Source organism: Monodon monoceros, unplaced genomic scaffold, assembly GCF_005190385.1.
Source record: "Monodon monoceros isolate NGI ecotype Baffin Bay Population unplaced genomic scaffold, NGI_Narwhal_1 Super_Scaffold_13, whole genome shotgun sequence".
Classification (NCBI taxonomy): domain Eukaryota; kingdom Metazoa; phylum Chordata; class Mammalia; order Artiodactyla; family Monodontidae; genus Monodon; species Monodon monoceros.
In genome coordinates, this window is record NW_021703769.1 from 70,986,486 (window position 1) to 71,009,455 (window position 22,970).

The window sequence follows — 22,970 nt, forward strand, 5'->3', positions numbered from 1 at the left end:
AGAAGCCTGCACACCGCAACAAAGAGTAGCCCCCGCTCATCGCAACTAAAGAAAGCCCGTGGCGCAGCAATGAAGACCAAACGCAGCCAAAAATTTTAAAAAATTTTAAAATTTAAAAAAACAGACGAAACCGATTAATGTTGTGAGAAATCAGAATAGTGGTCAGCCTTGGTACTGGGAGGGGCTAAGAGGGGGCTCTGGGAACTGGTCATGTTCTGTTTCTTAATCTGGTGCTGGTTCCCAGGGCATATTTACTCTTGGAAAATTCGTCAGGCTGTACCCTTATGATGTGTGTACTTTTCCCTTTGTATATTTTACTTCAATGGAAAGTTTACTTAAAATGAGTGTGTCTTGGTTGATTTTGTTTGAGGCTGTGTTTGTCAGCAGATGCCACCTTCTAAATTTCTGTTGTTACGTGTGCATGTGTTTCAAGGGTGTGGCTATTGTGTCTGTGTGTTTTGGTGTTACTATGTTCAAAGGGGTTAAGGTATAGAAAGGTGGTTATGACAGCATTTCTGGATCCAAACTGCTGGGGTAAAATCCCAGCTCTTCTTGTCCAGTGACCTTAGACAAGTCACTTATTTCTAATTCCTCAGCTATAACATGGGAGTGAGTTAATACCTGTATAACTTAGAACAGTGCCTTGCACATAGTAAATACCCAACAACAGTTTCTGTTAAAAAAATGTGTGATGGTGACTTCCCTGGTGGCGGAGTGGTTAAGAATCTGCCTGCCAATGCAGGGGACACGGGTTCGAGCCCTGGTCTGGGAAACTCCCACATGCAGCGGAGCAACTAATACCATGCGCCACAACTATTGAGCCTGCATTCTAGAGCCCACGTGCTGCAACTACTGAAGCCCGTGCGCCTAGAGCCTGTGCTCCGCAGCAAGAGACGCCACCGCAATGAGAAGCCCGCGTACCGCAACGAAGAGTAGCCCCTGCTCACCGCAACTAGAGAAAGCCCGCGCACAGCAACGAAGACCCAATGCAGCCCCCCTCCAAAAAAAAAAAGTGTGTGATGGCCCCACCTGCTGTGCCCTCTGCCAGTTCATCTCTTTCTTCCTTTATTCTGACAGTTGTCTGCACATGGCAATGTACTCACAGACACACAGGTCTCCTTCCCAGTTTCTTCATTCACAAACCCCATAACAAGCTGTTGTCTATCATTTCCCCATCAGACTGTGAGCTCCTCAGGGGGCTAGAGACCAAGAATGGATCATCTCTGGGTCCCAGAGCTCAGGAGAGTGTGGGTGCCTGGGAACCATTTGTGGGGATAAGTAAGTGTGTACAGACCGTTCAGCATTTGTCTGCATCAGGTTAGTGGTTTGACGTGTGGGTATGACTCCCTGTACCTGTCTCTTAAGTTTGTTCCTGTGTGAAAACCCTTCAGTAGATGCGGGTGTGTCAGAAGAATTCTCTTACTGGGTCTGGTAAGGTGAGGTGAGGTGGCCCCCTAGTAGGTGTGACTGTGAAAGCAAGGGCAGGAGACATCTGAGACAGGCCGGGAGGTGTATGTCCAGGCAGGTGTGGCCTAAGCCTGAGGGCCCCCACCTTGGCCTCTCACGCACCCCGCTCTCCCCTCCCCCAGTCAAGAGGAAGGGCAGCACATTCCTGTCCTGCCAGCTGCTCCCTCTCCACCTCCCACCCCTCCCCAGCTTTCTCCGAAAAGCAGCCCGGGCGCCAAGCCTTCCCTCAAGTCGGAGCCTGAGCCTTCTCCTCCCATCTGACTCAGGGTTGTCTCCCAGGCCCCGGCAACCCAAGCCTGCAGGTCCCGAGTCCACTCTGCAGACAACCTGCCGCCCCCTTCCCGACTAGGCCGTGCATGCAGGGAGCTGAGCTCAGGGCCAAGGAATCCTGCCTGGGGCGGCGGAGGTGGGGTGGAAGGGGGTGTAGATTGTTGGGGTCTGAGCCCTGATTGGCTACGGCCGGGCCACGCCCCCACCCTTTTCCCCCTTCTCCCCTCCTCGGTAGGGGGGCGTGGAGGCAACCGGGATCAGCCTGGGGCCAGCATGAGCCGGAGGGAGGGAAGTCTGGGTAAGGGGCTGAAGGGCCGGATCCCGAGCGCCGAGGGGAGCAGGGGTCAGAAGGGCTGGAAGCTGGGGTCTGGGGCCCCGCCACCCCTAGGTCCGGGAAGGGAGCGGCCTGAGCGGGGGAGAGCAGGGCCCCGGTGTCAGGTAACGAGCGGGTGAGTTGTGCGTCAGCTGTGGGAAGGGGCAAGCGCCAGAGTTTAGAGGAGGCCTGGGGCTGTGACTTCAGGGACTTGGGCTCAGGAGGTAGATTACCGGTTCGAGTACACCCTGGGGGAGAATTGGGGTCGTGGCAGGGGCAGGACGCCGGGACCCTATCTGAGTACCGGGAAAGAAGCAGAGCTGGGAGCCAGAAGGAGGGGTAAAGTTAGGGGCGGAAGTCTTTGGGCCACAGGGGCTGGTAAGTGACAACAGGAGACGAAAGTCGAGGCTGCTAAGGATAGGGACCCGCGGGGCAAACTCTAGCGAGGGGCGGGTCGGGAGTTGCCGGGCTAGGACTACAGTCCCCAGCATGCCCTGGGCACGCGCGCTAGGCGTCTCGGGAAATGTACTCTTCTTCCCGGGACACCACCCTCTAACTTGTGCTGGTTAAGGCCGGTTGCTGATTCATTGAAACTGTACGTTGCCCAGCCCACGGTTTTGCATAGAAGGACCATCAGGGAAGAAATGGCACTTCAGTATCCCAATCTGTAAAATGGGCTTAAAGGCTTGTTTCAATTTTAAGTTCTGTGCTTCGATGATGCTGAATTCCACCAGCAATCACTGAGGTACAGAGATACGTGAGCCCTGCCCTCAAAGGGCTCCCATGCTGAGGCAGATTCTCACAGATAAGAGAGATATTAAAAGAACCGCCTTGGAAGTATGAACAAATGGCCTTAAGTAGAAGGAAGAAGTTAATTTAAAGGAGGGGTGAATCTGGAGGCTGCACTGAGGAGGCAGTATTTGAATTTGGCTTTAATAGGATTTCAACCATGATTTGGGGACAGGGAACACATTTCAGGAGAACAACCGTTTGGCAAATGTCTGGTGCCCTATTTTCCCTCAGTTGGAATGGGACAGAACCTGCCTGGCTTAAAAGGTGGAGAATTCAGAGTGGAGCTTCCGGGTTCAGGAAGAGCCAGCCTGGAAGAAGTGGTCAAGAAGCAAGGGGTTGGGGTGCCCTCATTCCTCCCCCCCTTTTCCCACCAGAGGACCCCCAGGCTGACTCCTCAATCTCACCCCTTCCCCACTTGGAGTCCAAGATCCAACAGACACACAGCCTTGCCCGCCTCCTCACCAAATATGCTGAGCAGCTGCTCCAGGAATATGTGAGTGGGGTTCGGGGTGTGGGTACCAGGGGCCTGGGGAATGGGGAAGTACATACAGATCAAGGGGTCCTTGACCACCCATTTTCTCAATCTCACTTCACAGCTGCAGAAATTGGGGCTCCCAAGAGGGGTTAGTAACTGGCCCCTGGCCACACAGCAAATTGGAGGAGGACTGTCTGTGCCCCAAATGCCCCTCCGTTAGCCTCAGCATGGAGGCTCCCTCCTTGGTACTTTAAGACAGAAGCAACCTGAGAGAGTGAAGAGAACTCTGGTCTGGGAGTCATGAAACCTATGTTCTTAGGCTCTGTGTGATCTTGTCATTTCACCTCCATGAGCTTGGGACTCCCCAGTTGTAAAAGGAGGCAGTTAAGGGAATTCCCTGGAGGTCCAGTGATTAGGATTTGGGCGCTTTCACTGCCAGAGCCTGCGTTCAATCCCTGGTCGGGGAACTAAGATCCCGGCAGGACCAAAAAAAATAAAAAAGGAGGCAGTTGAATAAGATGAGCTGTGAACTCTTCTACCTGTGTTATGCAGAGAAGCTAAGAAGGGGTTTCAATCTAGGGGTAAAAATGCCATCCCAAGAGGACACTTTTACAGAGGAGAAGGATCTGCCAAAATCTTTGGTTGGCCAGAGGACACTGACAAAGGAAACTAGATAGTTCCCCAAAATACTCTGATGTAGTGGAGGGAGGGTATAGTTTTGAATCAGATAGACTGTAGCCCTGCCAACTTGTTGTGACCATGGGCAGTACTAATAACATTAAACATAATGATTTAATAATTATGACAGCAATAGTAAGATAATAAAGCTAGCTTTGTAGTCCTACCAACTTTGGTTCAAATTCCAGCTTCTGCCCCTTCCTAGATGGATGACCTAGGATAAGTCAGTCCCAATATCCTCATTTACAAGACCATGATCATTATCATCACACCTATTATTGGGAAGATTAGAAATAGTGTGTTTAAAGCAGCACAGTGCCTGAACCAGAAGCAAAATGTTAGGAAAGGATAAATGGTATTGTTATAGCATCTTTACAAATTACAAATCACCTTTATCTTTTCATTTGTTCATTCAATTCACATGACAGTTATTCATTGAGCCCCTGGCTGTGTGTCAAGCAGGTGCAGAAGTGGGGAAGAATGGGGGGAGGGAGTGAAACAAACTCGGTCCCTGCACTATCTTCCGTGATTCTCAAGAGGTCCGTGGTAGGAAGGCAGGACAGGGAACTGTTCCCCCATCTTACAGAGGAGACCGCTGAGGCTCAGAGAAGGAAACGGTTTTGCACTGAATGGCACAGCTAGTAAGTGGTGGAGACAGGATTTGAAGCTGGGTCTGTCAGATAGCATTAATAAAAGAGCTAACATTTTTTGTGCCCTTCCAATGAGTCAGGACCTGCCTTAAGCATTTTAACAGGCTCATAACTACCTTATGAAGTTGATATGGTTATTATCTCCATTGAGGAGATGAGGAAACAAAGCCGTGGTGAAAAGCGCACGGTGGTTTTTGTTGTTTTGTATTATCTCAAACACAGCCTCTCTGTTGGCAGGAGTGTGTCGTTTACGAGATGGGGACACTGAGGACCCAGGAGAGGGGTGGAGGGCTGAGTCTCGGGCGGAGGAGCCGCCCTGACTGCCGCGTCTCCGCAGGTGCAGCACCAGGGAGACCCCTTCGGGCTGCCTGGCTTCTCGCCCCCGCGGCTGCCGGTGGCCGATCTGAGCGCCCCGGCCCCGGGCCACGCGGGCCTGCCAGTGCCCGAGCGCCTGCGGCTGGACGAGGCGGCGCTAGCCGCGCTGCCACCGCTGCTGGACGTCGTGCGCCGCCGCCAGGCCGAGCTGAACCCGCGCGCGCTGCGCCTGCTGCGGCGCCTGGAGGACGCGGCGCGCCAGGCGCGGGCCCTGGGCGCCGCCGTGGAGGCCGTGCTGGCCGCGCTGGGCGCCGAGACCCGCGGGCCCCGACCGGAGCCCGCCGCCATTGCCGCGGCCACTGTCACCGCGGGCGTCTTCCCGGCCAAGGTGCTGGGGCTCCGCGTGTGCGGCCTCTACCGCGAGTGGGTGAGCCGCACCGAGGCCGACCTAGGCCAGCTGGCGCCCGGGGGCCCGGCCTAAGAGCGGGGCACGCGCCGCAGCTCGCGGTCCCCTCCTGGGCCGTCTCCCCCTCTCCATCCCTCTCCATCTCCAGCAGCGTCTCTGTGTTCTCCGACCGTCTCCATCTCTCTATTTGCTTTGTACACTCTCGATCTCTTTTTCTCCCTGGGGCCTCCTTGTCTCCGTCTATGACTTCCCATGTCTATCACTTCCTTGCTTTCCCCCTCTTCTTCTCCATCGCTTGGGCCTGCCTCGCTGAGGATCTCTGTCTCCCCTTCTCCCCATCTCTTGCCTCCTCTTGGCCCCATGTGAGCATGTGTACATCTGCGCCTCATCTCAAGGGGACACCTGGCACTCTGTTTCCCTCTGTCCTTCTCTCTGTCCTTTCCTGGCCAGGGACATGTCTGCTGACCCTGTAGTGGGTGGGCTCCTCCAGACAAATTTCAGCCACCTTCCCCCAGGGTCACTCCACCTGCTGCTCTCCCCCTCCCACATCCCACCCTTTGCGGCCCTGCCTCCTCTGCCTTTGATGTCCTTTCCCTTCTTCCCCTCCCTCTGCCCTATCCCTGTACCTTCCCTTCCCCCCAAGTTAGGTCTACTGGAGAGAAAAAAAAATCACCCCTTAAAAAGAGTTTTATTTACGAGAATAAATTAATTTTTTGTAAATAAAATGTTTAAAAATAAAAAGAACACTAAAGTTACCAGTATATATAGTTGTTGAAAATGGGGAGACACCTTTAAGGAGAATGAGGTCCTTGGGTTACAAACTGGTTCCCCCAGACATCCGCAAAAGCCACAGTATAAATAGGAGATTCATGAGAGCCCCAGGCCAGGGATGCCATCTCTCAGCCCAGAACAGGAAGTGGATGTGTCCTGAGCAGGAAACAGATGTGACACAAATCCTTAGTTTTTCAAGAATCGGACGTCCATTGAATAAGAAGTGAAGCCCCTTAAGATGGGAAGTTGGAACAGTGGCCATAGTCGGAGAGGTAGACTAGGGGAGGAAATGAGCTCCAGCAAGAAGGGAGGCCTAGTTGCTCAGAAAGTCCATATCTTCATACAGGAAGTGAGGTAGACAGAGACAAGAAGGCAGCCCCTGGACCTCCCCGAAATTACAGGAGGGAGAAGGTCTCAGGGAGAGCCCAGGAAGGAGACCAACTGTACTGCCCCGTAGAGTGGGAAGTGAAGCCACTTCAAAGAGATACTTTTTTCCACCCAGGAGGCGAGCAACCGGCACCACTGGACTGGTAATCCATAAAATGATATCCATAGAGTCCCACCCAGATCTGGAAGGGAGGCCATAGGACCTAGGCAGGAAGGCCCAGGCAGTGGCGACTTGAGGCCTGGTTACCAGGAAATTTTCCCAAATACATGGTACACAAGCCCTGTCTCCTAGACAAGATGTGTCTCCTTTCTAGCCAAGAAGCAAGGCAGAAAAGAGTCCGTTGTGAAAGGGGAAGTATTGCAGCCTCTGACGGGAAGTTCCACCTCCTCTACCCAGGGTATTTGGCCTTGAGCAGAGCCAAGTCCCTCACAGCTCGGTCAGTCCAATGGCCATATTCCCAGGTTACTACATAACCTCGACATTTCCTCTCGAAGGCCGAGGCCCCGAAGGGGACAAGCCCGAGAGTGTCCTCTTCTGGGGGGATAGGCAGGCCCAGGGCAGTCATGATGGCAGCCATGTTGCCCAGCAGGCCTTGGGCCCTGAGTGTTGCAGCCCCTAGCTGAGCCAGAAGGATGGGACTGCCAGGGTTCAGGTCACTCTGGTCATCCCCCACGAGCTGGAGGTGCTGGGTCAAGGCCAGGAAGGCCCCCTGGGCACAGCTCAGACGCTCCCTATCATTCAGCGCATGCCAGGTCTTGAAGGAGACGGCGGCAGGAGGCAGGCTGCTGAGCTGGAGCTCTGGCGCTGAGAAGCCAGGATCACTAAAGGGGCTGCCTTGGCACTGGAGCTGCATGAGGGACAGAGACGGGAGTGAGGAGGCCAAAAGGCTGCCCTGGGTCTCCCCTGACTTCACATCTGCCTTCCATGAGACTGGCATCTTCCCAGCGGGAGTTGACATTCCCGGCCTCTCAGGGAGTTGGTGAAATGTTCTAGCACAGAGCCCGGGCTCTGTTAGGTTCCAGTTTGTCCTCCTTCACATACAGGTTGTGCAACTTTGAATCACAGCTTCAGTAATTCCCATGTGGCACTATTATGGTGAAGATAAGTAATATATTGGGCTGGCCAGAAAGTTAGTTCGGTTAATGAATACATTGTTCAATAAAGTTCTTGGTGAAAATGAAAGATGTGTCTTTTCTTTTTTCTTTTTTTTGCAGTACACGGGCCTCTCACTGTTGTGGCCCAAAAGATGTGTCTTTTATTTTTACTCAAAACTGAACAAACTATGGGGCTTCCCTGGTGGCGCAGTGGTTGAGAGTCGGCCTGCCGATGCAGGGGACACGGGTTCGTGCCCCGGTCCGGGAGGATCCCACGTGCCGCGGAGCGGCTGGGCCCGTGAGCCATGGCCGCTGAGCCTGCGCGTCCGGAGCCTGTGCTCCGCAACGGGAGAGACCACAACAGTGAGAGGCCCGCGTACCGCAAAAACAAACAAACAAACAAACAAAAAACAACTGAACGAACTAGTTGGCCAACGCAACGTATAAAGCACTTAGCACAGCATCTGGCATACAATAAGGGCATTAATATTGTTCACGAACTATATATTTATATTAGAATCATGAACACTAGGACTATGTTACTTATTGCAATATTTTCAATATAAATATATTATTGACAATGTATAATAGTTACAGCCCTATTTCCTTTTTATTCACAGCATTTAGTGGTTTATGTTTGTTCATTTTATTATAATCATTAATAAATAATTATTAATATTATTAAATTTAGCTGAGTGACTTCTCCATTAAAGTTCTCGCCTCCACAAACCTAGGTCCACAGAATTTTAATGCACACTGATAAATCCCCTAATTGATAGATCATCTGGTCCTACATCCCCATCTTACAAGTGGGGAAACTGAGGCTCAGGTTGCCCAAAGCTACCCAGGGTTTGGTGGATATGAGACTAGAAACTAGATTAAGTGACTTCACATGGACCTAGAATATAACACAGCAGAAGAGTTACAAACCCCAGGGCCTCCAGGGGCCAGGCAGATCATGTCACTTGGGGAAGAGGGCAGGACTAAGAGGGGGGTGGGGGTGGCAGGAGGCCAATAGGATCCCTGTGCCTGTTTTTGACAGGTACTCATACACAGAATCTGAACAAGCATTGCATGGCCTAAACAAAACATCTGTGGGTCAGACCCAATCAGGAGGCTGCCAGTTTGAACTTCTAGACCTGAGATTTTGTGACCTCAGGCAAATTTTTCCCCCTCTCTAAAACTCAGTATTCCTTATCTGTAAAATGGGTTGTAAATCCACCTCTCAGAACTATTTGAGGAGTCAATAAGACAGTGAGGCTAAGGACTTCCCCAGTGGTGCAGTGGTTGAGAATCCGCCTGCCAGTGCTGGGAACGTGGGTTCAAGCCCTGGTCCGGGAAGATCCCACATGCCGTGGAGCAACTAAGCCCATGTACCACAACTACTGAGCCCGCGTGCCACAACTACTGAAGCCCATGCGTCTAGAGCCCATGCTCCGCAGCAAGAGGAGCCACCTCAATGAGAAGCCTATGCACTGCAACGAAGAGTAGCCCCTGCTCGCTGCAACTAGAGAAAGCCCGCGTGCAGCAACGAAGACCCAACGCAGCCAAAAATAAATAAATAAATAAATAAATAAATTTTTAAAAAAGATAATAAGGCTAGACTTCCCAGCATGGCTTAGGCTCAAGCAAGCACGGGGCAGGCTTTCCTGGTGATGTAGTGGTTAAGAACCCACCTGCCAATGCAGGGGACACGGGCTCGAGCCCTGGTCCAGGAAGATCTCACATGCTGTGGAGCAACTAAGCCCGTGAGCCACAGCTACTGAACCTGAGCTCTAGAGCCTGTGCTCTGCAACAAGAGAAGCCACCGCAATGAGAAGCCCGCGCACCGCAACAGAGAGCAGCCCCCAATTGCCACAACTAGAGAAAGCCCGTGCACAGCAACGAAGACCCAACGCAGCCAAAAATAAATAAATAAATATATCAAAAAAAAGGAAAAAAAGAAAGCACGGGGCATGAGGTAGTTGTGGAAAGAATCATGATTCCCCTAAAGCCTTTCCCTCTATGTGCTTCCTTTGAATCTTCTAACAGTCCTGAGAGGTCAGCCAAGGCAGGATCACCAGCCCATTTGGCGGATGAGGAAGCTAAGACTGGGAGAGAAGGAATGGCTTGCCCAAGGTCAGCCAGCCATCAGTGACAACGTTCCTGGGAGTATGTCTCTAGAAGGCAGAGTCCCTATACCCTTGGACCCGTGGAGGAGCCTTCCTCTGGCCTTGCTCTGCTTCCCCTACCCAGAGCTGGGCCGGGAGGGTGGCGCCCTTCTCCCCTCATTCCCTGCTCGTGCTGTATCACTCACATAAGTCTGCAGCAGTGTTGAAGTATTCTTCTGCATGTAGAGTGCCAGGCTGTAGGCTTGACTGATGGGCTCAGCTGGGGAGATAGGGGCTCCCAGACTGAGGGGTGGCAGCAGCAGGGTCAGCAGGCAGAGGGCGGCTGGCAGGAGAAATCAGAGGTCAGCACCTCGCCTGCCAATTCATTCATTCATCATAACAGCTCCTCACGTGGGTACAGCCCTTGTGGCCTACAATGATCTTGTGTATCCAAGTCAGGGCAGAACCATCCTTTAAGCCCATTATTTCCAGCCCAGAATATCCCCCTGAACTCCAGACTCATGTGTTCAACTTCCCGCTTGACATTTTCCCTTGGATATTAATAAGCTTCTCAAAGTCAAAATATCCAATGCTCAAAAAAAAAAAAATCCAATGCTCAGCTCAAGATGCCCTCTTCCCCTTCCTCTCCCAGCCTTCCCCACTCAGGGAAGAGCACGTCCATTCTCCCAGGTGCTCAGGTCAAAACCATGGGGTCCTTTTAGATGCCTCATTCTCTCCTTCTCTTATGTTCAACCCACAGTAAATCCTGTTGGCTCTGTCCTTAAAAGGTGGCCAAGAGTTCTGTTGTTGTTTTTTTTTCTGGCCAGACTGTGCAGCCTGCGGGATCTCAGTTTCCCAACCAGGGATCGAACCTGGGCTACGGAGTGAAAGCCTGAAATCCTAACCACTAGGCCACCAGGGAACTCCCTCAGTCTGTCTGTGTTTCTTGATCTGAGCACTTATGACAAGGATACCTTGACTTTGTGAAAATTCATTGAGCTGTATACTTAGGACTTGTGCACATTTCCCTGTACGTATTCGTTATTTTCAATAAAAAATTTTAAAAGATGAAAAGAAGTATCTAGAAGCGAGCTACCTCTCTCTCTGCTAGTGCCTCTGTCTCCACCCTTGCCTCCCTCCGCCACCCCGCAACTCTCCAACTCCAGCTAGATCCCTCCTCTGCCCAAACCTTCCCGTGGCTCCCACCTAACACAGTGAAAGCCAGAGTCCTCCGTGTGGGCTACAGGCCTGGCCCCTCTTTTCTGCAGCGCCCCGTGAACGCTTTGCCTTGCTGGGTCCTGCCGTGAGCACCCCACAACCCTACCCAAGGCTGCTCCTTCTCGTCCTTCAGGCCTCAAGTCAAAAGCCCCTCTGTCTCCCTGATGTGTAGTCTTCAGAGACTTCTGCTGTTTACAGACCCCTCATTGATTTATTTGTCTACTTGCTTGTTGCTGTCTCTCCCCCTGGAATGTTGGCTCTAGGAAAGAAGAAACCTCACCTGCTTCATTCACTGCTGGTTCCCCAGCACCTAGTGCAGAGCTTGATAAATATATATATATTTTTTAAATAAATTTATTCATTTTATTTATTTATCTTTGGCTGTGTTGGATCTTCATTGCTACGCGTGGGCTTTTTCTCTAGTTGCGGCGAGTGGGGGGCTACTCTTCTTTGCAGTGTGCAGGTTTCTCATTGCGGTGGCTTCTCTTGTTGGGGAGCACCGACTCTAGGCGTGTGGGCTTCAGTAGTTGTGGCACGCGGACTCCGTAGTTGTGGCTCACGGGCTGTAGAGCGCAGGCTCAGTAGTTGTGGCGCACGGGCTCAGTTGCTCCGCGGCATGTGGGATCTTCCCAGACCAGGGCTCGAACCCGTGTCCCCTGCATTCGCAGGCAGATTCTTAACCACTGTGCCACCAAGGAAGCCCCCATAAATATTTTTTGAATGAATGGATGCTGCCGTGAACATCCTTATCCTAGCCTCTTGGGGAACTGCTGAAAGTGGAAATATCTGGATTGGAGGGTGTATTTATTTTAAATTTGAGTAAATCCTGCCAAATTGGCTTCTCAAGGGTCGGGCCCAGTTGTCCCCACCAACAGTGTGAGGATCAGAGAGGAGGTCAATTCCCTAAGGTCACCAGCTATGATGGAGACGAGAGACAAACCAGGGTGGCCTCCTTGGCTTCCCTGTCTACATTCCTGAATTCCCAGAAATCCAGAACTTAAGGGAAGGCCTGAAGGTGAAGGCCCATTCATTCATTCATTCATTCAACAAACTTTTTGCCTGTTTCTTTACTGTTGTGTCCCCAAATGCTTAGAATACTACCTAGCGCCTAACAAGCACTTGGTAAATATTTCTTGAATGAATGAATGACGAATGAAGTCCTCTGTGTTTAAGGATTTGGAGGTTCGCAACAGATGTAAACTAGCCAGGCACCTGAGTCAGACGGGCCAGAGGGCCGGGCGGTACCGCTCCCGTCCTGGCCTCGGGACCTTGGCGCCCTCCTCACTCACACGGCACATGATAGCTCATGCTCTCTCCTTGGCTCCTTCGTCTCTGCAGTCTCCGGCTGGTTCTGGGGCATATTTCCTCCCGCCCTTCAGGTGGCTTTATACCTGGGGCTGAGCCCTAGGGCCGCCCACGAGGGAGGGAAGGAGTCAGAAGCCCCGGGCACAGGGAATATGTAGGGAAGGGGACACTGAGGTGACACCCTCGTCCCCTACAGCCCCCAAACTCGACCTTAAACTCTGGTTGCTGGGAGAAAGGGGGCCAGGCGGGGAGGGGATTATCGGGGGACAAAGGGGCTGCCCTGCTCCCTGCTGCCTTGCACGTCCAGGGATCCAGTTTCCTGTGAGGAGGAGGCCCCTGCTCCGCCCCACGGGGACCCAGGCATTGGGCCCTGGCTGCTGAGGAGTTTGGAAAAGGGACAGGAGGTTGACATGTCAGCAACATCACCCACACCCAGGTGCACCTTTAGACACAGGAGCATGTGCACGTCTACACACGGGTTGGCAAGTGGGCACACACTAGACATGTGCACACACTTTCATACGTTTTTTCAGTCAAGGATGTATTGACCGCAACTGTGTGCTTGTCCCTGTTCCAGATGCTGGGATAGAGCAGGGAGCAAGCCAGACACAAATCCCTTCCCTCTGGAGCTGACACTCTAGTGGACATGCCTACACCCGTGTTAGACCACATACCCTGCCAGGGAGAGCCAGACACAGGACTGCGCACGCGTCCACACAGACGCCTATGAACACACAACCGTACCCAGACACCCCACCAGAGGCACATGCTTGGAGCAGACACATATACATATGGCGTGTACACACACCATGGCCACGCGTATGCACACACACACACGTGTGCAGCTGGAGGTCAGGAGTCCTGAGATTTAGCCGTGTCTCAGCCTCTGCTATCCTGGGAGATCTTGGGTCAGTGGCTGCCCTCTTCCCAGGTAAAGCACACAGGGACACACAGACATATACCTGAGGCCCTCCCCTCCCCCACCCCACCCCCGCCCGGGGAAGCCTTGTGGCAGAGAGGGAGGGCAGAGAGACAGGTCCGGGGTTCTGGTCCTTCTCCAGAGCTTTCCCAGTCTCTCCATAAAGGAGATTCACTTCTCAGCCTCTGTCTACCCGCCGAGTCAGAAGATGGTGGGTCAGACGCCCACCCTGCTTCCACCCAGTTTCAGGGCTGAAATACTGCTCTACCTTTCTCCCCCATTGGGGCTGGTGTGGAGGGAGAAGGTCCATATGCTTCCTGCTAAGGCAGGAGCTACATCTGTTCATTCATTCACCCACGTATACATTCAGTCAGCAGTTATCGATGGAGCCCCTGCTATGTGCTGGCACCTGGGTGAATAATAAGGGGCACACAGTCCAGTGGTCCCCTGACAACGAACATGTGAACTCATAAACAAACAAAATTTCCTAAAGCTACAAGGTGCTGAGAGGAAGCCAAAACAGGTTGACGTGATTAGCTGGGGGTAGAGGAGACTTAGATAAGGAGCCTGAGGCCCAGAGAGGGGCAGCTACTTACCTGGAGTCACACAGCAAGACCAGGACAGATTCTAGACACCTGCCCCCCAGCTTGGGATTGGATCTGGGGTATCCCCAATCGGAACTGTGAGCTGAAGGAGGGAAGAGGTTGAGGGAAAGATGGGTTCTGAGGTGGGGGATCCTAAATTGTGTCTCTGAGCCTGGGGGCTGCCAAGGCCGCCAGGCAGGGCCTGTGCTGGGCAGGCGGTGATGTCAAGGGATTAGACTAGGCCCATTGAGTGGGTGCAGTGAGGCATGGGCCAGGCCAGGTAGTGGAGGAGGGAGGAGGGGAAGAGGGAGGCAGACACCCGATCTGGTGCTATGCACAGGTGGGCAGTGTACGTGGGGCCGAATTTCACCCCAGAGGGCAGGCTCACCCTCATCCAACCACCCCCCACCTCCTATTCCTCTTGGGGACTTCACTTTCTCTCTCTCTGGACATCCAGGGCACCCAGGTGCCCTTCACAGCTGGAGGAATTGGCCCCCATCCCAGGCCCAGCTCCATTTGTCCAAGGCATTTGTCTTGGCAGATGTCATTAGCTCTGCCACCCTGTCCTGCCCCACCTCCCAGCCCACGTGTCTCCATCTCCGTTTTGGTCTCACCAGAAGCTGATGCCTGGGAAATCCTAGCAAATTAAGAGTCAGCAGACTTGGGTGCAAATCCTCCCTTTGTCCATCACTAGCTTGGGCAAGTTACTTAAACTCACTGAGCTTCAGTTTGTTTCCTCATCTGGAAACTGGAAAAATCATTCCCACCTCCCAGGCTCTCACTGACTCAAGTGCCTTGACCCCTGCTATGAGGCCCCTCCCAGTCCCCTCAAGGGTTGCCCCAATGGTACATAATGCCTCCAACCAATGACAAAAGCCTCAATGTCCCACCATCCCATGCTTAGAGCCCAGTCCCCACCAGCCACACTAATGCTCCCAAGAGATCTGTCCCTTCCATCTGCCAGGACACTCAAGCATGACCCCAATGTCATCCAGCAGGTCCCATAGTGAGGCCCATTCAGAACACACGAACATGAACTCCAAGCCAGATCCTCACCCAGACCCCAATATTAGGCCCAACCCCATTCCCACCCCTAACTGCAAATCTTCACCCCCTACATCTCCAGGCAAAGAGAGAAGCAAGTGCAAAGGCCCTGAGGTTGGGAACATGCTTGGCAGGTTTCAGAAACAAGCATGGCTAGTAGACAGAGCAAAGAGATTGGTTGTTGTTGAGACATGAAACAATGGGGAAGAGCAAGGGTTGCCTTGTCCCGCCTTGCCACCCCCATACCTTTCCTTGACTCTCCAGTGCTCTCAGGATATAGTCCCAGCTCTGTAGCCTGGCCTTCAAGGCCATTAATCCCCCAGTCCCTGTGCAGCCTTGCACCTCACTTCTTGCTTTTTCCCACTTTCTATGCCAGCCGCGTATCCTGCTTCTCACGCCTGCTCAGCACCAGCCCCTCCTGTCATTCCCCCTGTGTAGAAAGTACTCCTCCTTCACCTGACACAATCCTTCTCATATTTTAACCTTCAACTTGGGTTTCACCTCCTCTGGCAAGCTTTTGCTGTCTCCTCTGCCCCTTCAGAGCTCCCACTGCCCCCAAGCTCCACCCCCTGTCCACTTACTGACCACCCTGCATTGTCATTCTCAGTCTCCTCATTTCTCTATGTACACGACAGGAGGCGGGGTCATCTCCACAGCCTCAGCACCAGGCCACCCACAAGGAAGACACCTCCGTGAGTGATGGGTGAAGGAAGGCAGGAGCATACTGGTTCCAGCTGGGGGCTCTGCAAAGCCAGGCCAAGGAGTCTGATCTGCACCTGATCTCTGGGAATGCCATGTCAGTGCCTTGTCTTGATGGGGTGGCGGGCCAACTGGGCAGTGAGGGCACATGGTCCCAATGCAGGGACCATCAGGACGAGCAGCACAGCCTACTCCATTCATTGATTCCATGAGCCTTTGCGGTACTGTTCCAGAGACTGGGATGGGAGTGAACAGGACCGAGGGGCATCCTGCCCTCCTGGAAGGTACAACCTTGCAGCTCAGTTGTCTTCGTCGTCATCACTAACATTTCTTGAGCACTGACTAAGGGCCTGGTGATGTTGTAAGCTCTTTCTGTATAATAATTCCTTCCTTTACAAAACCCCATGGAATGGATAGTACTGTTTCCCCATTTCACAGATGAGGAAATTAAGGCACAACAAGGTTAAGTGATTAGTTCAGGGTCACACAGCTAGTAGGAGGCATGGCTAGAGTTTGAACACAGGCTCCAAAGCCCAGTCTATGAACCCTTTCTACAGCCTTTGTCCCCCTGGGTTCCCTTCAGGAAACTGACGAGGTACTGTCATCCCCATTTTGCAGATGAAATTCAGGGAAAAGACAAGAATCATATTTTTTAGCCTTTATTAGTCACTTTATACATAGACATTATCTCATTTAATCCTTGTAATGACCCTGGGAAGTAAGTTTTATGGTTATTATTCCCACTTTTACAGATGAGGTTCTTGTCAAGATCACACAGAACGGGGACTTCCCTGGTGGTCCAGTGGTTAAGAATCCGCCTTCCAATGCAGGGGACTCAGGTTCGATCCCTGGCCAGGGAACTAAGATCCCACATGCCGGGGCAACTAAGCCCGTGCGCTGCAACTACTGAGCACTCACGCTCTAGAGCCCGTGTACCACAACTAAGACCTGAGGAGACCGGCCCCAATGTCTGGGCTGGTTCCTGTTATCCCATAGTCCAGTATCTGTACCACCATCTGTCTGCATTCAGAGGACACATGGTTGGACACCATGGTGACCAAATGGGAGGCACAGAGCCAGCAGTGCTTTGTGTCTATGTCTTAACCTAGTCTCATCTTGGTCCTTGGCACCTTCTGGGATCCACCCAAGCTTTGCCTCTGCTTCCTGAGCATCCCTGGGCTTGATGAGGAGGCCCAGAGGAAGAGGAAGAGCACAGATGGGAGATTGAGGTGTTGGCTTTAAAATTGGGAGAAAGTGGGAGTCCCCTGGTGGCCTAGCGGTTGGGATTCTGGGCTTTCATTACTGTGGCCTGGTTCAATCCCTGTCCCTGGTCAGGGAACTGAGATCCCTCAAGCCCTTCGGCACAGCATGTAATGAAAGTGAAAAAGAGCCAGCACGGCTGCCCTCCATTCACAGTTACATACTGAATTCCCACTGTGTAACCCAAGCTTCCCAAAGAAGTGACATATGAACAGACTCTAATCAGATGAGTAGACCCTACCAAATAGCAAAAACGACCCTAAAACTATACTAACCACTGCATGCCAGAGATGCAGAACTGGGCAAGTAGGTCGGTGGAAAAGAATAGAAAGACCAGGAGTAGACCCATGTATACATAGGAATTAAGGATGTGATAAAAGGGACACTTCATATGAGGGAGGATAAGGATAAACTATTAAGATAAAAGAGGGAATTCCCTGGTGGTCCAGTGGTTAGGACTCGGTGCTTTCACTGCTGTGCCCAGGTTCCATCCCTGGTCGGGGAACTAAGATCCGGCAAGTTATGTGGCACAGCCAATAATAATAATAATAATAATAAAAATAATTAAAGATATTGGAACCATTGGAAAACTACATGGAAAAGTTTAAATTAGATCATGTAGTGAACGCAGCTGGTGTTCCACCCAAATCCCCTTTACTGGCAGCGTACCCATCTCAAGCTGGTGTGAGTGTTGGCTGCAAATGACTCACAGCTGCATCCTTCTCCCTGGGACGGAGGCACCCACATGACAACAATGGAAGCACAGTGGTGGACACACTGCCATTTGGTGCACTACCCAGAAGCTGATGGCCCCTTAGGATGATGGAACCACTTCTGGAAGGCCCAGCTGAGGTGCCAGTGTGGAGAGGATACAGAACCATCCTTCGGAATAAGGTGTACACCTTAAAACAATGGCTATTTTATGGTGCTGTGACCCAGAACATAGGTACATGAGCCTGGGAATTAAGGAGTAGAAGCAAGCGTGGCCCCGCTTAGTATTGCTCCCAGTGACCTCCTTGGGGAATTTGTGCTTGCAGCCCCCTAACTTTAGGCCCTGTGGGTCTAGAGATCCTAATTTCCAGATTGGGGATGGACATTTCTACCAGGGGGCATGGCAAGAGTCCCATTAAATTTTGAGCTACACCCAACCCCTGGTCACTTTGGTCTCCTTCTGCCAATAGACCAGCAGGCAAAGAAAGAACATGCCATATGGGCAGGGGTAATAGACCATGGTCATCACCAGGAAGTAGGACCACCTCTGTGTAATGGGGGTGACAGGAATACGCTTAGCATTCAGGTGATCCATTGAGACATCTCCACATCCCCATGCTGAGTTTTATTTGTAAGTGGGCAAGTACCATCACCATGGGCTCATAGGGCATGCTAACTAGGGACTCAGACCCTTCAGGGGTGAGGGCCAGGGTTAACCCACCACACAAACTGTCGAGACCAGCAGAAATACTAGCTGAAGCCAGAAGCAGAAGGGAAGGGGAGGGCTAGAATGAGTGGATGGCAGAGGAAAGAGGTGATAAATATCAGTTAAGTCTCAGGAGCTAATCCTCCTTTTCTACGTTTACCCAGAAATTATGATCAGTCAGAATCCTGGGGAAGCTGCACCTGGATGGAGAGAACTTAATGGGAGAAGCAAGTAGATTTGAACAGTGCAAAGGTGAACTGTAGTGCACACTGTTTGTGCCCCAGCCAGGTCCCTTTACCAACTGTACACCCATCCCCCACCTGCCCCACCTCCAGAGAATTGCCCAGCACCTCTCCTCCTGGAAAAACTTGGCCAATGACAGACTAGCACCAGATTGATAAAAAGGTAGATCCCTTGCCTCCAGGTGAAACTAACTTGGTGATACAATTTGGGCTCCAGAACTTTCTCTATCCAAAGCTAGTCACCAGGTGAGACCACATTCTTGTTCAGCTTTTTGTCACTGCCCTATTCTGATGACCCCATTCTCCTGAGAATACTTCCCCAGTCATTTGGTCAAGAATTTCCATCTTGGGCTATATTAAACTCAAAAGCTTCTACACAGCAAAAAAAAAAAAAAAACAATTAACAAAATTAAAAGACAACCTATAGAATGGGAGAAAAATTTTGCAAACCATATATCAGTAAGTGTTGGTGGGTTTTTTTTGGCTGCACAAGGTCTTAGTTGTGGCACATGGGATCTTTAGTTGTGGCATGTGGACTTCTTAGTTGTGGCATGCATGCGGGATCTAGTATCCCAACCAGGGATCAAACCTGGGCCCCCTGCATTGGGAGTGCAGAGTCTTACCCACTAAACCACCAGGGAAGTCCCTCAATAAGGGGTTAATATCCAAAATATGTAAAGAGCCGTCAGCTTAATAACAAACAAACTAAAAGACAAGAACCAAACAAACAGCCACGAAAATAAAGAAAAAAAGGTAACAAAAAAGGAAAAAAACCCAAAAATTCCAATTAAAAAATGGGCAGAAGAACTGAACAGACATTATTCCAAAGAGGACATCAGGACATCAAAATGGCCAACAGGCACATGAAAAGATGCTTAACATCACTAACCATCAGGGAAATGCAAATCAAAACCACAATGAGCTACCATCTCGCACCTGTTAGAAAGTCTATCATGAAGAAGACAAGAGACAACAGGTTCTGGCAAGAATGTGGTGAAAAGTAAACCCTTATACATTGTTCGTGGGAGTGTAAATAAGTCCAACTACTATGGAAAACAATAAAGAGGTTTCTCAAAAAATTAAAAGTAGATCTACCTTACCATCCAGCAATTCCACTTCTGGGTGTGTACCCAAAGGAAATAAATATAGGATTTCAACAAGATATATGCGTTTCCATGTTTATCACAACATTATTCACAACAGCCAAGATATGGAAACAACCCAAGAGCCCATCAATAGATGTAGCACATATACAGAATGAAATATTATTCAGTTGTGAGAAAGGAGGATATGGACGAACCTTGAGCACATTATGCTAAGTGAGATAAGTCAGAGAAAGACAAGTGCTGTATGATGTCTCTTATATGTGTAATTTAAGAAAGTTAAACCTGTAAAAAACCAGAGAATAAAATGGTCTTTACCAGAGGATGGGGCGGAGGGGATAAGAGTGACAGTGTTTAAAGGTACAAACTTGTAATGAGTAGTAAATAAGTCACAGAGATCTAATACACAGCATAATGAATATAGACAATAATATTTTACTATAATTATATAATGTGATAGATATCACTACATTGACAATCATATTACAATATACAAACGTGTCAAAGTAAGTATACATTAAACTTATACAATGTTACACATCAAATTTATTGAGTTAAAAAAAAAAAAAAGAATCCCCATCTTGGGCTCTGTTTCTCAGGAAACTGACCCAAGGCAGATCCCTTTCTAACACCATTAAAAAAAATAAATTATAACTATATAGCACAGGGAACTATATTCAATATCTTATAATAACTATAATGGAAAAGAATCTGAAAAAAAATATGTATAACGGAATCACTTTGCTGTGCAACTGAAACTAACACAATATTGTAAATCAACTATATTTCAATAAAAAATAAATATAGGTTAAAGGCAAATGTGAAAGAGATCTCTAAACTTACTAAACAAAAATATCTTTCTTTCTTCTAAAGAAAGTCACAAAACAAAACATACATTAAGTGAAAAGTAAAATGTTGATAAATATAAGTACAGCTCTAGTTTTGTTTTTTTTTTACCGTAAGTGTACCCAAATATTGCTCTTGATTACTCACGTGCACTCTCTCACAGTACAGACCACGAATATGTCATGCTTTCACTGATATTTTCATTAGTATCATGATGATTTTAAAATATGTGCCCACATTTTTTGACGTGCCTCCCTTCAAAGGGAGCAGGCTGATTCCCCTTCCCTTGAATACAGGCTGGTTCTAGTGACTTGCTAGTAACAACTAGAATGTGACAGAAGTGATCTTGTGTGACTTCTGAGGCTAGGGCATAAGAAGTGTCGCTCTGGACACTTGCCCTTGGAACCTAGGTGCCATGCTGTGAGGAAGCCCAGGCGACATGAGAGGCCGTGTGGTAGGTGTTCTGGCTGTGAGCCCCGAGCTCAGCCCTCATCCATAGTCACACATATGAGTGAATGAGCCTTCAGATGATTCCAAGTCCCCCCAACCCCGGCCCCAGCTTTCAAGTCTTATAGTTGACACCCCCAAACACGGTAGAGCAGAGACAAGCCATCCCTACTGATGCCTGACTGAATTCCTGATACACAGAAACCATGAGAGATCATAAATGACTGTTATTGTTTTAAGCCACTAAATTTAGGAAGCAACAGATAAACTAACACAGGGGCCCTGTGAAATATATGGCACAAAAATGAAGAGCAATTGAATTACATAGACTCAGTAACAATTTGCAGAAAGAATCCAGACAGTTCACAGCACAGAGTGAGATAAAAGTGCGTTTAACATTTCAGACTCCTTAGAATTTCTTAAATCTTCAACATTTCATATGCAGTTGAGCTGACTGTCCCATAAACATAGTTTGTTGTCTTAGATATATGAAAATTGTCATGCAGAAGAAACTTCTGTTTGGCAAACTGAAAAACCAAGTTGGTGCTCCCATGCAAGGACTTGAGGTGTACGTGCTTCCCAGTAACACTGAATGTGTGTGAGGGTACATGTGGGTCCATCCCTAGGCCCAATTCCCCCTCACTCCACCTACAGCCTACTCATTCCCTTTCTCTCTCGCAAAAGAGAGAGAGAATCCATGAATCAAGAGAGAGGGAGGGACTTCCCTGGTGGTCCAGTGGGTAAGACTCCACGCTCTCAGTGCAGGGGGCCCGGGTTTGATCCCTGGTTGGGGAACTAGATCCTGCATGCATGCTGCAACTAAGAGTTCCAATGACACAACTAAGAAAAAAAAAAAATCCCACAGGCCACAACGAAGATCCCGCGGACTGCAACTAAGACCAGCGCAGGGCTTCCTTGGTGGAGCAGTTGTTAATAATCCGCCTGCCAATGCAGAGGACACGGGTTTGAGCCCTGGTCCGGGCAGATCCCACATGCCGTGGAGCAACTAAGCCTCTGTGCCACAACTACTGAGCCTGCGCTCTAGAGTCCCTGAGCCACAACTACTGAGCCCGTGTGCCACAACTACTGAAGTCCGAGCTCATACTCCGCAACAAGAGAAACTGCTACAATGAGAAACCCGCACACTGCAACAAAGAGTAAGCCCTGCTCGCTGCAACTAGAGAAAGCCCGCATGCAGCAATGAAGACCCAACACGGCCAAAAGTAAATAAATAAAATTTAAAAATTTTTAAAGAAGTTTATGTATTAAAAAAAAAAAAGACCTGGGGCAGCCAAAATAAATAAATAAATAAATATTTAAAAAACAAAAAAGAGAGTGAGAAAGGGAGCAGCTAGGCACAACATCCTACAAAGTAAATGCTATGAGAATCATACCTTACAGATGAGAAAACTGTGGTTCAGAGAGGTGAGGTCACACACTGCCCCACAGCTAGAGGTAAGGCCAGGTCTCCCAACTGAGTCTATGTGTTTCTAGACTTCAGTGGAAAAAAGAATCCCCTGGGATACTCTTACAAATACAGATTCCTGGTCCCCACCCAGACATTCAATTGATCCCAAGGAGCCTGGGCATTTGCATTTTTAGTATGGGGGCCACCACACCCCATCTCCAAGGGGACTCTGGGTCCTGCTTTGAGGGACACTGAATAACACACACACCTCTGTCTTCTATACAGAACCAACCCTGGTGAGAGAGATACACAAGAGGTCAGGGGACCGTTGTGGATTAAGAGATTCTGGAGCCATAACAGCAGGATTCGTTATCATTGCTGTGTAAAAACTTATCCCCAAAACTAGCAGTTTAAAATAACAACATTTATGATTTCAGTTTCTGTGGGTCAGGGGTCTGGGCTGAGAGGCTCTCACAGGCTGCAATCAAGGTCAGGGCTACGGTCATCTCAAGGGGCAGGAGAATCTGCTTCCAAGTTCACTCACGTGGCTTTGGCAGAATTCAGTTCCCTGAGGATTGTTGGTCTCAGGGCCTCATCCTTCCCTCCCCTGGCTGTTAGCTGGAGGCTGCCCTCAGTTCCTTGCCGTGGTTTTTTTTTTTTTTTTTTTTGGCCCCGTGGCTTGTGGGATCTTAGCTCCCCGGCCAGGGATGGAACCCAGGCCCCAGCAGGGAATTCCCAGTTCCTGACCATGTGGATCTCTCCATGGGGC

The 22,970-nt window shown here is 50.1% G+C and overlaps 2 protein-coding genes across 4 annotated transcripts; one reads left to right on the forward strand and one right to left on the reverse strand.

Moving 5' to 3' along the window:
• Positions 1-1,967: 1,967 nt before the first annotated feature.
• On the forward strand, positions 1,968-5,499 carry CTF1 (cardiotrophin 1). 3 transcript variants are annotated; one of them, XM_029219511.1, is made up of 3 exons: positions 1,968-2,035; positions 3,217-3,335; positions 4,983-5,499. In XM_029219511.1, the coding sequence occupies exons 1-3, from the start codon at positions 2,011-2,013 to the stop codon at positions 5,439-5,441; spliced, it is 603 nt and encodes a 200-aa protein (XP_029075344.1). In that variant the 5' UTR covers positions 1,968-2,010; the 3' UTR covers positions 5,442-5,499. The 3 variants fall into 3 exon arrangements, with proteins under 3 accessions (XP_029075344.1, XP_029075342.1, XP_029075343.1); XM_029219509.1 differs by lacking the exon at positions 1,968-2,035 and having other exon boundaries at positions 2,050-3,335; positions 4,983-5,466; XM_029219510.1 differs by lacking the exon at positions 1,968-2,035 and having other exon boundaries at positions 2,050-3,335; positions 4,989-5,466.
• Positions 5,500-6,899: 1,400 nt separating this feature from the next.
• LOC114893769 (cardiotrophin-2) lies at positions 6,900-10,065 on the reverse strand (the record flags this gene model as incomplete). The annotated part of the gene is made up of 2 exons (XM_029219516.1): positions 6,900-7,372; positions 9,916-10,065. Coding segments are annotated over 2 exons (609 nt in total), but the record flags the coding sequence as incomplete, so codon positions are not given.
• Positions 10,066-22,970: the final 12,905 nt, after the last annotated feature.

Excerpts from the sequence above, each read along its gene's own strand:
- CTF1 (XM_029219509.1), top strand. The coding sequence starts at position 3,000 with ATGATTTGGGGACAGGGAACACATTTCAGGAGAACAACCGTTTGGCAA. Across the intron at positions 3,336-4,982 it reads AGCAGCTGCTCCAGGAATAT|GTGCAGCACCAGGGAGACCC; the intron begins GTGAGTGGGGTT and ends GCGTCTCCGCAG.